At 35.8% G+C, this 13,794-nt stretch overlaps 1 protein-coding gene across 1 annotated transcript in view; it reads right to left on the minus strand.

Moving 5' to 3' along the window:
- Positions 1-13,794, minus strand: part of LOC110257201 (uncharacterized) — a 758,677-nt gene that overhangs the window by 112,551 nt on the left and 632,332 nt on the right. Inside the window, exon 14 of the mRNA XM_084998886.1 lies at positions 76-129. Coding sequence (XP_084855012.1) covers positions 76-129 — 54 coding nt within the window. The remainder of the gene's footprint in view (positions 1-75; positions 130-13,794) is intronic.

Here is a 13,794-nt window from a genome sequence, read left to right on the forward strand (position 1 = left end):
TGAGTCTTAAATCTATCTTTCCTGCAATTACATTGGACAAACATCTATCTTTCCTGCAATTACATTGGAACTTACCTGTTGACACTTCTGTCCCTTGACGATGTACCAGTTATCATCCAATGCATTGGTCTGAAAGGCAACAACCTGGATCAGATTTCTCCATGGAATGTCAAAATACCAGACATGCTGAAACATCTATTCAACATCTAACCTAGATTAATACAGCCGTTTGGCACTTCAATTTCCTTCAAGTTAAGATCACATTTGTTGCCATTTTGAAGGGTCAAGTGGATACATACCACCTTCAACAGAGAGGAAAGCACATGAAACAGCAATAAAACATTGACAAGCGCATGAGGAGTACTAAGATGCAGAACTGTGGGCTTCGTTTTCTTCTATTTGTTTTCTTTCATTCTCCTCTCTTCCTCCTTCCTCAAAATCAAGTTTGGGAAAAATTCTCATCAATATAATATCTTCTTTCTTCTCTCTATTGACTAATGCCTTTAAAAAAGTTAGTATAAAAATTCTAAGAGTGGGACTCAGGACATAAAAACAGTAGCCCTGTATTTTTGTACTGTTTTGAATGAAATCAGGATATATAAAATTGAAATGTCTCAGGAATCATAGCCACTCAGCAATTTTATTTTATAAAATGATATAATACAATCATCAAATATCTGCGTAAGACATTCATAGAAAGGGGAATAAAATTCCGACTTTTTTTAAGTCAAGAAATAATTCCTGGTCATGAAACTTGCATATAATGAAGTGACTTTTTTTAAGGTCTCTAAAAGAATTGTCTTTCACATCTATTTATCATTTTTAACATAAAAAGTTAGGTTTAAAGACCTACAATTTTATTAAAAATCAAAAGATAAGATTTAAACTATACATTATGCTAACTTTATTCAAATGAGGTTTTAAAAAATTTCCCAACTTCTATAGCTTATTATATAAGCACTTATACATATGTATTATATTAGATAATTTATACATAGATACACATATATATATCTTTACCATACTTATTTTACATAAGTGAAAACATGACCTAATGAAATGATACTTTGTTAAGTGATTTGAATTATCTTGTTTGAATTAGGTCTCTGCTCTTTTGCTTTCACCAGTAAGTATTCTGTTTTATGTTATACTCATTGCACTGCAGGAATTTGTTTAAGAGACGAAAGATGGAAGAATGGGAGGGAAGGATCTTCTTGCAGTAAGTTTGTATAGTGATTCTACTACCACTGTTTTCAGTACTAAGTCAAACATGATACTTTATTCAGAAGACCAATTTTATTTGAATATAAAAACTATGATGTGGAGGTTTGGCTCCTTTGCATTTTTTAATTAAGCATTATTATTAAGGCAAGTAATAGCTTTAATTTTTTTGGCCACACCCACAGCATGTGGAAGTTCCCAGGCCAGGGATCAAACCTGTGCCATAGCAGTGACAAGAGCCACTGCAGTGACAATGCCAAATTCTTACCTGCTGTGCCACAAGGGAAATCCCAGTAACAGTTCAATTTGATCTTCATTCTTTGAGAAAAAACATACATCCTTGATGTCTTTATGAGTGACCTTATGAAAATCTTTGCAGTGTTTTTTATATATTCTTTGCATTTTATTCCTAATATAAGCACAACTTGGGCTCTTTCAGCAATGACTACTGGGGAAGTAAGAATAACTTCTCAGCCTTTTCTAGACAGTATATAGACTCTCCATAAGGGGTGTAGTTCAATTTGGTCCACGTAAGATGTGTAACGTACACCTATATGCAAAGGAGGTGGAGGAGCTTATGTAGAGCTATTCTGTGTACAGATTTGGGTAATAATTGGAGACATGAATAGAAAGGTGGCTTGGGATTGGATTATAGAAGAAATCCATTGCCAAACTGATTAATTAAATTAATTAGCAACCTTTTTGGTGGAAAAAAAAGTAAGTATACTGCTAAGTAGGTTCACTACACAAATATAGAATGAAAATGGAGAGCAGAAAGAAAAAGGGGGTATGAAATTCTCCATAGTGCCATATGCTAAGGGATCTCAAATATGTTAATTGGTTTCTATTAGGATAAATTCAGGAATGCTGCTCACCAGGATAAGGCTTGTCACCAAGGTTGAACGTTAGCTAAGGGAAGAAAGGGGAACCTGAGGTTTGTATAAAGTGAAGAATAGGAGATATGAATCAATACTCACGGAAATGAAAGCACAGCAGTGTTCACTGCTCTAGTTTGATCCCTCATATTTAAAGCTTCTTCCATTGACAGCACAAAAGGGGAGTGGCCATCTTTGCAGAAGTGAGGTCACCCAGACCAAGAGTCCCTCAACATTCAATCTTTGGACCCTAATGGCCTAACTTCAAAAGAGTTGTTTTAGGGGGCAGGGAAGAAAAGACTAATTAAAAAACAAAAAAAAAAAAAACAGATTTCTGGGATCTGATCCCATGGGTTTTGGCTCTGTGGGTATACCTGGGAAGGGGCATAAGACTCTGTTTCACTTTTGTTTTACTTTGTTTGTTTTTGTGTTGTTGTTCTAAGGTATACACTGAATTGAGAGATGTTACCGGGTAAGACTGGTAGTTGTTCTTAAACTTTAGAGTGTATCATAATCACCTGTAGTAACTTGTTAACGCACAGATTATCTGAGAATTTATATTTTTAACAATTTCTCAGGCGATACTGATATTTCTGGTCCAGGAACCAAAATATGTAAAACAGTTATATAGAGTGGTTATCTATTCAAATTCCTATAAAGCCTAAGGGAAAAAAAATGTATTGCATGAATCAGGCTAATGATAAGCAATAAGATATGAAGAGTTTGTATGGATTAGAGAGAGCTTGTTCAACCTAAGTATATTTATAATGTAATTTAACATACTTCGCTGTCCAGTAGAAAAATTCTCTGAAGGAAAATAAGCTCTGTTCTCTTAAATGTGTTATTGTAGCTTTGTGAACTCAGATTAAGCATGGATTTTTATGAATGGTGGTAATTTATTCATTCACTTATTCATTCATTTACTCACCATTCATTTATTCAACAAATACTTATTGAGGAACTGCTTTTGCTAGATAGTATTCTTGGTAGATAGGATACTTCAGTAAAACAAAATAGGAAAAAAAATTCCCCACATGAAGAATTTTGAATAGAACAAACCCACTTTGTCATATTTAGTTTAAAATTAAAATACAACTAATCTTAAGGTTTGCTTGACTTATTAGTTAAAACTCCTAAGAATGCAATTACTGAATAACAAACCAAAAATAAATGTTTTATATTTTCTAAACAGACTACTTATATTGTTTTGTTCATCTAACTACCAGCATAATATCACTTGTCAAAAATTCTAAGGTATCCTTGTGGTTGCCAAGAGGGAGGGGGAGGGAGTGGGATCGACTGGGAGTTTGGGGTTAATAGATGCAAACTATTGCCATTGGAATGGATTAGTAATGAGATCCTGCTTTGTAGCACTGGGAACTATTTCTAGTCACTTATGATGGAACATGATAATGTGAGAAAAAAGAATCTGTACATGTATGTGTAACTGGGTCACCATGCTGTACAGTAGAAAAAAAAATGTATTGGGGAAATAACAATTGATTACAATTAAAATATAAAACTAAAAAATAAAACAAACAAACAAAAAGAAAATGGCAAAAGAAGGTTCTCAGGAGAAGCAGTTCCCTGCATAGAAAAACTAGGGATCTCACTTGGCTACTAACTTTGCATGACACCTGTTCTCAAAGCTGTTGTGGTCCTAGGCAGATGGAGGGAGGCAATATCCAAAGCACAGCATCCTCAGTTAGGTTGCCTTAGTTGGCTGGATCATCTGGCAAATGGCAGATCCATTCTGGGCACCCTATTCTTGAAGGTGGTTAATGATCATCCTAGAAGAGGAAGCCCATGGGGATGTGAAGTGAAAAACCTGACTTCCCAGCTCTTACAGTGTGAAAGGCAGACAGACTTTAAAAGGTAATGAATAATAAGAAAGTACGGTGATCATTCCAGAGGAAGAGGTCTAAAAGAGTATTTAACACAGTAAAGAAACACCAAGAAGAAATATGCTGTTCTCAAGGATGTGACGAGATGCCACATCCTGCACTTATTCCATTTCAGTGCAGTTCAAAAAATGTGGAGTGTCCAGAGAAGAAACTCATGGACTTGGAGGACAGACTTGTGGTTGCCAAGGGGGAGGGGGAGGGAGAGGGAGTAGGATGGACTGGGAGTTTGGGGTTAATAGATGCAAACTATTGCCTTTGGAATGGAAAAGCAATGAGATCCTGCTGTATAGCACCCGGAACTATATCTAGTCACTTATGATGGAGCATGATGTAAGATAATGTGCGAAAAAGAATGTATATGTGTGTGTGTGTGTGTGTGTCTGTGTGTGTGTGACTGAGTCACTTTGCTGTACAGTAGAAAACTGACAGAACACTGTAAACCAGCTATAATGGAAAAAACAAAAATGATTTAAAAAATTAAAAAAAATAAAAATCCAAGGTATAAAGGTAAGGGCTATGATTTTGGGAATACCAAATCTTAGCACCCTTTATCCAATACAGAGGATAGAGAAGTGGTCTATAAGAACTTGAAGGAGAAGATAGACTTCAGGAATACAAACAGGATCATTTTAATATAGCTATTTTCAGTCCTTCCTTCAAATAAGAACTGACAAGGAGGTTTTGAAAAACACCAATGCCTGGCCACACCCTCAGAATTTCTGTTTTTTCCTTGTTCTGGGTGGCTCAGGTACCACAAGTGATTCTAATATGTCACTGATTGAGAACCACTGATATAGAAAATGCTACATGTCCACTTAACAAACAGTGTAACCTTCTATGAGTCAATGTTAGAATATACATACTCAAGAACAAAACAGATGTGGAATATATTCTCATGAGTATATACAAAGTATTTTAAGGAACCACAAAAATGGGCAGCCCTTTACCAAAGGACTGCCTTCCACACTGGGGAAGGTCATTTGTGGACTCTGGCTTTTGTCCTTGAATAGCTCCAGGGTTTTGTGGACATGTTTGTCTTGAAGTAACATCAGAACTGCAACAAACTCCCTTGAGAATCTTTAAATGCCACAAATGGCCTTTAAACATATTTTTAAAGACTATACTTGAACCACACTTATCTCAGATACATCTCATATACTCCTTAATTATAAAAAAAGGAAATAGATACCAAAGGGGCAAGCCATATTTTACAAGTCAACTGACTTAAGGCTACATGAAAGAGAACAATGCACACCATGTTCTCAGTAGGAGTTAAAGAATCCTATCCTCAGAGTTTTGAAAAAAGCAGGATTTCAACTGGGGAAGAAGGGTGGATTTTGATCCATGAAATAAATTACCTATTCAAAGAATTTAGAAAAAAATGTTCGGTAACATTCATGATAATTTTAATTCATCTCAGCTCTGTGCCCAACAAAATGCTGCTTTTACCGTCTTCTGAAGTCCTTTACTAAGTTTCTTATTTTAAAAGGAAAAGATCTTCCTAAATATTTATAAAACACCTAAGGACAAAAATTGCAAAGGTATCTTCATTGATCAATTGCTCCTTTTTTTTAGTTTTTTTTTTTTTCTCTACTTTTTAGAGCTGCACCTGCAGCGTAAGGAAGTCCTCAGGCTAGAGGTCAAATCAGAGCTGCAGTGCTGGGCTATGACACAGCAACAGCAAAACTGGATCCAAGCTGCGGCTGTGATCTACACCTCAGCTCATGGCAACTCTGGATCTTTAAACTACTGAGCAAGGCCAGAGATCAAACCCACACCTCATGGATACTAGTCAGGGTCATATGTGCTGAGCCACAATGGGAACTCCCTAGTCTATTTTTAGTGTGTTGTTTTCTATCAGGTATTTATCATATTCTCAGGATCCAAAGAAACCCTTTATATCATTTGGTTAATCACCTGTCCACTTCCAACCCTGTATTTCCTTTGGTTCTTTGTCTCAGCACCATTTCTAATGATCATAATTTCATTCATATCTTCCCAATTTGCCAATTATACTCCAGACATCTCTCTTATCCCTGCTGTTATAGATTATGAGCATTTGTGATGGCAAGTACTCTGCCAGGTATTTTAAATACATTATTTCTAATCCACATATCAAATCTGTAAGACAGATATTATCTTCATGTTATGAATATGAAAATAGGCACAAAGAAGATAAGGATAATCATGTTCAAACTTATAGAGTAGCCCTTTAAGCCAGAAGCCCATGCAGACTTGTCTGACTGCAATGCCCATAACATTTTTCTAGCTTCTCTCTCCAAGATCTCTACCAAGTGGTTCTCTGTCTTCTTCTCAATAATGTAGAATAACTCTAACCTTTTTTGACAAGTCCATTACTCATGGCATCATGTACTTCTCAAGACTATTCCTAAAAGGTAGCCTCATCTCCCACAACTGTTCCTTATGCATGGTAACCCTTACTGTCTTTACATGCCTTGTCACAAGTCTCTTCAAATAGGTCCATGTGGGGCCACCAGGACGAGCTGTATGTACAGCTGCACAATTTTCCTCCTTCTTCAGTGCAGTGCTGCTATTAATACAGCCTCGGGGCCAGTCAGCCTTCTTGGCAGGCACAGTACTGTTGACTCCTATGGAGCTTATTGTCAACTAAATGGCTAAGCCTCTTTCACACACGCTGTTGCTAAGTCATAGTTCCTCCAGTCCTACCTTTGTGTATCTTGTTTCTCATAGGACCTTACAATCATTCCCATCAAATATAATCATGGTTCCAGACTTTTTGCATTTTTCACCTTTTCATATATGTTACAGGGAGAAGTGGCAAAGAGTGGGGAGAAATCATTGAATTTACCATTTGATAGATTCACTTGCCTTCAGGACTTAAAGCTTTTGTTTTTTGCAAAACTAGCCCCATGACTTTTAATGTATATGGAATTCACTGACAAACCTCTTAACTGAGTAAGGCTTGCTATACACAATCTTAAACTCCTGTTCAGGATGAAGACACAGGCTCCAAGACAGATGGGGCTTCTAGGCTACAGCTTAAACTGTGTCTCTCAATGTCCTGTGCTCAGTACAACCTCAACCCCTGTGTGGACTGTGTCATGTTTGTGTGTGTGTTTGGAAGAGTTAAAAGGCATTGAAGAGTTGATGCTCAGGTGAGCACAGGGAAGCAAAAAGCTACGAACAGCTGAAAGCAGTCAATCTATTGCTAGGCTGTCCACACAAACTAAATTATCCACTCACACTAAATCCCAAGGAAAATAAAAAGCTACCAAACTACAGGAGCATAAGAGGGGATTAACACTGTATAATAATTTTGTCACCGAAAGAATCACTACCTGTTTAAAATTGTGTAAATATTATGACTGGATCCACTGCAAAGTTTTATGTGAGGTCAGAGATGAAAAACATATTTGAGGAGAAACAACTTTCTGTCTCTCTTTATCCCTTGGCCTGATTCTCTCTGTCTCTTTTTCTCAATTCTTAGACAAATACTAAGCGACCTAAAAAAAAAGGAAAAGCAAAAATGCTCGATGCCAGATAGTTTTTAATCTTCTTCCTCTCACGGCTTCCAAGAAACTAAAAAGGGAAAAGTGGAGAGAGGAGGAAGATAATCAGAGTTGATTGTGAATCTGGGAAAAGTCTCAACTATGTATTGAGATTCACAAAAATGAAATCTGAAAGATCACAAGAGAGGAAATGAATAACCATTTTGCCCCTCGCCAGTGTTCTGCTCCCTATTCTCACAGCTGTGGCCGATGCTTCAGCTTCACCCTTCAGATCTGAGTTAGAGGCACATGTGAACATCTCAGCTGCTGCACTTTCTGGTACTGTCGTTTGCCTTTCTTTAGAATGCCCTAAAGATAGCATTCTTGGTAAACATACTGTCAGGCTGAGGAAATTTCATCAGGGGGGATGTAACCATCCTCTATGGCAGGAAAGGCTTTTCCACCTTCAGGGTATAAACTATTGGAAATTTTGTGGTTGCATCAGCAGCCAAAAAATAAAAAAGAGTGCCTGATTCAGCTTTACAAATATTTTCCTCATCTCTGCTGAGGATTGGATGTAATGGACCTACAACCAACATCTTCAAAGTGCATCTTCAAAGTGCCTAGTACAGTGTATGGCCCACACACAACTTCAACAGATGTTTGTTGACCAAATAGATGAACTTTTTTTTGGAGCTGTCTAAGATTAATTGGTTCTTTTGGCTTAAATAGGTGTTAACAGACATTTGATGTTCAAATATTTGTGTCATATTGGGCAGTGGATATTGCTCGGTCAAAAATTCTGTCCCCATTTATAGTTGTTTAGTGGGTAGTGATTTTCACCATGTCTTCCAGATGTTTGGTTGTATTTCTCAGTCATTTCAATCATGCTAGAACATTCCTTATGTGAGCATCTGGAAATCCAACCTCCCTTGAACCCTAAGAGTTCTCATTCCGTTAGCTTGGTGTGCATCCTCAACATTTGCATTTTTAAAAAATTCCCAGATGGTTCTGATGCTGTTGGTCCAGAGACCACACTTTGAAAACTACTGCACCAATCAAAGCCCCAAATGACAACTGAGAACTCTAGAGGATTGTACAGAGAAACATAGCAGCACATTTGCTGGAGCGACACCCACAGCCTCCTCTCAGCAGAGGCATGTTTCTGTTTTCTCACATGGCCTCTCCAAGCAAAGGCAGCATAATATAGAATGAGGGTCTGGGGGACTTAACTGAACTAAAACCAGTACCAGTAAATGAGGATAGGCCTTATGTGAAATTTGTGGATTAAATAAAAAGTTCTTACTTGTTTTAAAGTCCTCCAGGGGGAAGAGAGAGGTTCTATAATCTCCCTTGCTAACTTCTTCCACATCTAAAAACATTATTCAGAACATTCCTGCTACGAACTTAAGCCCATTTTCCATTGCTAATGAGGCATTCTATATTATACTAGTAAGGAGCTGATGTTGGAAAATAAATGTGTCTATGAAGTAACCACATTTAAAAAAATAAAATTGAAATAAAAATAATTAAATGCAGCCAGCTGCTTTAAGCAACCATTTCATCACATGGTAAGAAAAGTATTCAAAAGTGCTCCAAAATCTGTTCTCCTCTGTTACTTCTTGCCTTATTGCCTCACCACAAGGAGCCATATCAGTTATTGAAACCATTGTCTCAATGCATTTCCTTGTTCCATGGCCAGTCCTGCACCGTCTCAATTAACTGAACAGTCTTCATTTATTCCTTTGCATTTATCTAGCTTTGCCCTGTTCATACCAAATTATATATATATATATATATAAACAATTAAAGTCTATACACAGGCCCAAAGAAAGGTAAATTTCTCTTCTCAACAGTCTTTCTGAAGATTGAATGTCAGAAAGGGAATAAAGGGGCCAGGTACAGATTCTCAAGATGAGAAGAAAAGTTGTCCAATGAACAAAATACATCATTTTTTTTCTCAACTTTTGAAATCATTACTAGAGAATCCAAGCTTCTCACAAATACACATATTTGTTCTTAAAAAAAATAGGGGTGGAATTATGAAAAAGAAAAACATGCATCTTCATGTTTATGAAAATAAAGCTGAGCTGTGTTTTTCCAGACAACCAGACAATGCTTCACTGCAAGTGCTCAGGAGATGAAGCTTTTAGAGAATTTACAGAATTATGAATGAGGAAGACCTGTGAATCTCTTTGGTTAATGACCAGATATTTTAGTTTATTTTTAATTTAACTTTTCTATGTATTTTGGTAAATGATTCTAAACAGTTGTATAATTGTCCTTATACTTGTTAAGTGCAGGAACTTAGAATACTACATAACAAAAAATCACCCTACACTCCAAAACACCAGTCTGCTGACATAATATGCAAGAGCATAGCCAATTGTGCTAACCTTGTCCCCTGCAACTTTTGCCATGTAAGGACACTCATGCTGGAATAAACAGTAGAGAAAAGGGTTCAGTAAAATGCATGTAGACATGTTTATAGTTTGAAAAAAAATGACAAATGCTAATGCTAACTGTTTCTCCCCTCATATCGCTATACCTTATGGACAATTGCCATACTTTGGGCATTTTTCTAGAAGTTACTTAAAACTTGAACTTTGCTATGTGTCAGTATTATTACTCTGTATGTACCCGATCCTATATGCAAAATATATTATTTTTTTTCTTTTCTTTTGTCTTTTTGCCCTTTCTAGGGCTGCTCCCAAGGCATATGGAGGTTCCTAGGCTAGGGGTCTAATCGGAGCTGTAGCCACTGGCCTATGCCATAGCACAGCAACGCAGGGTGAAATATATTCTTAAGAAGGTACATTGGAATAGTAAAAATTTTGGAAATACAAATTTAATTAAAACTTTCCACATGACAAGTTTTTCAAACTATTCTTAAACAGAGAAAAGCCACATTTTACCCAGCACATACATACATACACACACACATAGACATGCTCACAGACACACACAGCTAACACAAAATTTCACACAACGATTGAACTGTGCTAAATAAGACATATCGGACATTTCCTATTCTGTTTTGTTCTAAATTAATTTCAGTATTCAGTAAATTTCACAAAAACCTTATTTGAAAAACACTGCTGTTTTTAAGAAATTCTATAGCTACGATCAAATAATCCATTAGTATGTTGATTACCTTCTGATTGGTCTCCATACCAATTCAAGGTTTTGATGTAATGAGAATTTTGAATCTATGCTCTCTTCTACTTGACTAATGCCTATCTGAAGGTAACTGCAAAATGTATATTATACATTTGAGGACAGTGTAATATTTGATAATGTTATCATTGCTTAAGATTCGATTTTTTAATGAGTGCTTTGCAGTTTCTACCTCAATCTGATGGGCAGAGTGTGCAGCCTCATGTCTCCAGGCCTGGTACCTTTGTGTTTCAGTTCCCTTGGGCTTATCTATACTTGACTTTCTATACATTAGATCACTCTTAGGAGAAGTCTAAAAAAGCATCTCCAGTAATCTTTAATTCATATGATTAAAAATTCAAAAGGAGCCCTTGTACCAGCTGTTAAACTATGTTCGTAAGCTGTAATTCAGAGTTCAGACCCCAGCAAATTGAAGGTTAGGTTAACAGGATCATTCAGTGGAACTGCATTAAACCGCGGCAACTAGAACAGGAGGTGGGCTATTTTACACATGCTCATTTGCAGAAGATAAACTAAGGACGGGGAAACTCATCTCACTGGAAATCTTGCTATCTAACTTGATTTTTTTTTTAACCTCTTTTTTTTTCAGTATGGTTTAAAAAAGGAAGTATATGAAGCTAACCATGGTTTTTCTTTACCACATACACAGATAAAAAAGAACAGCTATATAGTCTGTTACATTGACTCTTATTCAGAAATTGACAAATAAATTTCTCTTTTCTGATTTTAACCTTCTTTAATAAGTCTGACATTTCATGGACAATTATTTTCATTGCCCCAAACAGAAATGTGTTAATATGGTCATTTGGGGAAATGTTATAAATTAAAATAATCCCTTAATAATAATATTGACACCCTATATTTTGCGGATAGAGTAGTGAAAATTCATCTTTATAGTATCAATTCCTGACTTTCAAAAAATAAGAAGACCTAAGTCATAAAACAGAATACTTGAGAATTAAAATTTAGTAATCCTGCAGACTGGTCCTGGGCCAGTAACTTTCCAGTGGCCTGTCCTTAAGGAAGCATTTAAGCTCTCTGGGCTTCAATTTTATCACATACAAAGTGAGCAAAATGGGCAAGATGACATCTTCTGTGGATAAAATACATTTTTTTGTGAGATTTTATGCTTCTAAATTCGTGTACAAAGTGATTGTGGGGCTGGATCTCCTCGTTGTTGGTTAATAGGAATCCACAAAAGAAATGAAATAACACAAAATATCTTTTTTTCTTCAGTAAATCTGAAATTTTTCCTTCCTCAAGTAGTACTGCATTGGAAAGGAAAATAAGACTTCTCCAACAGAGTGTGAAGGAAATGATACAAATTAGTAATCTGAGTTTAGAAGATGTAATACAAAATCAGTGGAGAGAAATTGAAACAGATGCTTTTGCCTCCTAATGCAGTTGATATATATAAAGAAAGGAGCAAAATAAACTTTTAGAAACATGAATGTTATCTTCAACAGAATGGGAAAGATATCACTAAAAAAAGGTGAATATTTTGCTTAAAAATAGGATACAAGAATAAAATGTTCTTGTGTAAAGTCAGACTAAAGTTTTGAACAAAATTCCAAACAATAAATCAAAAGTAAAATATTTCAAAGATAACTTGCAGTCAGTAACATCATGGGATGCTACTCTAAATAGCTATTAAAAAAAGCCAATGTACAGCTATACATTACCATTGCTATGTTCATATATCTTTGCAACAATTAGTAAGTATAAGTTACTAACTGGCTTTTTTCTATAGGGATACTTAATTCTCATAATCTTATTTAGCTATAATGAAGTCTTCCCCTCATCAATGGAAATGCTCTATGTGGAATGGCCTGAAAGCAAGATAAGTGTTAAGAATATGATAAATTTTATTGGATAAAGATAAAAATTTATTAAAAAGAATTTATCTTTCTCTCGTTAGGTTCAAATACATTTGCACATTTTTAATGCTTCTCATACCTACATAGGAGATATTTACTTATCAAGATAGCTAATCAATAATAAGAGCTATGAAGGCAGAAAAATCTATGTTCCAGCTCCAGATAACCCTAATTACCGTGTGAATCCTGGAAAATTACTTAACTTTCTGATCTGCAGTTTTCAAATTATTAGAGAAGACACCCAATCATAGCGTTACTTTTGAATAAAATAATACATACAACCCTTGCCATGTTGGAGTTACTCAATATGTTATTTATTAGATATTTTCCCCCTAATGTAGATCTAACAATATTGGCTTTTCCAGAAAGAAAAGGAATCTTTCAAAGCATAAATTAAATAACAATTATTTACTTCATATCATATTCTAGTTTTCAATAGAGAAACTGTTTAAAGAGTATGGAAATTATATCCAAGATCCTTTAAATAATAAGTATTGTGCACTATGGGTTGAAGGGACTATTTGTGTTTAATGTACGGGAACATATTTCAGAAGAAAGAACATTAAGTCTCTCATTATTTATTAGACATCTACATGTGTTGAGAACTCTTTTAATCAACATAACACACAATGGCAGCTGCCCTCATGGAGATCTATCCCAATGGAAGTGGGCATAGATAAACATTATATAAAATTACTAAATATTACGCTGAGGTATAAGAGAGTAAGGGGTAGGGAAAAAGAAGTAGAGCAGAATCATCTTGAAAAAGAAGTGAGCAGAGGCAGAGATTATAGCATAAAACAGGGTGCTCAGTATAGACTTCATAGAGGAAGATTAATTTAAGCACAGTTCAAAGATAAGGATATTATCCAGAAAAATGTCTGGGGCTGTTGGCACAGGTAATAGTCAAAACAAAGGCTCGAGTTGGGAATGTGAAGCCATGTTGAATAAGGAATATGACTGAAATGATATTATCAAGAGGGAAATGAAGTGAGGTCAAAAGTGACAGAGGTGAAATTATGGGGGGGGGGGCTTTCTAGAACATATGGAGACTTGAGCTTTTAATAAGGATGATATGAGGCCGGGGGACTTGCAGTCCCCTGAAGAGAAGTAATATGCTATAAGCAACTCAAACAGGATTAAATTTGTTGCTCTTTGGAGAAGAGACTTTTGAGGTTCTCAAAAGGAAGCAGTGAGATATATTTAGAGACTACTGCAATAATCTAGGAAGCATACCAACATGGTGTTAGTAGAGTAGGTAAAAAGAGGT

This window comes from Sus scrofa, chromosome 15, assembly GCF_054392235.1.
Source record: "Sus scrofa isolate SSC_HxYL_T2T_F1_AM1 chromosome 15, Sscrofa_HxYL_maternal_Yorkshire_Landrace_v2.0, whole genome shotgun sequence".
In the NCBI taxonomy this organism is placed as follows: domain Eukaryota; kingdom Metazoa; phylum Chordata; class Mammalia; order Artiodactyla; family Suidae; genus Sus; species Sus scrofa.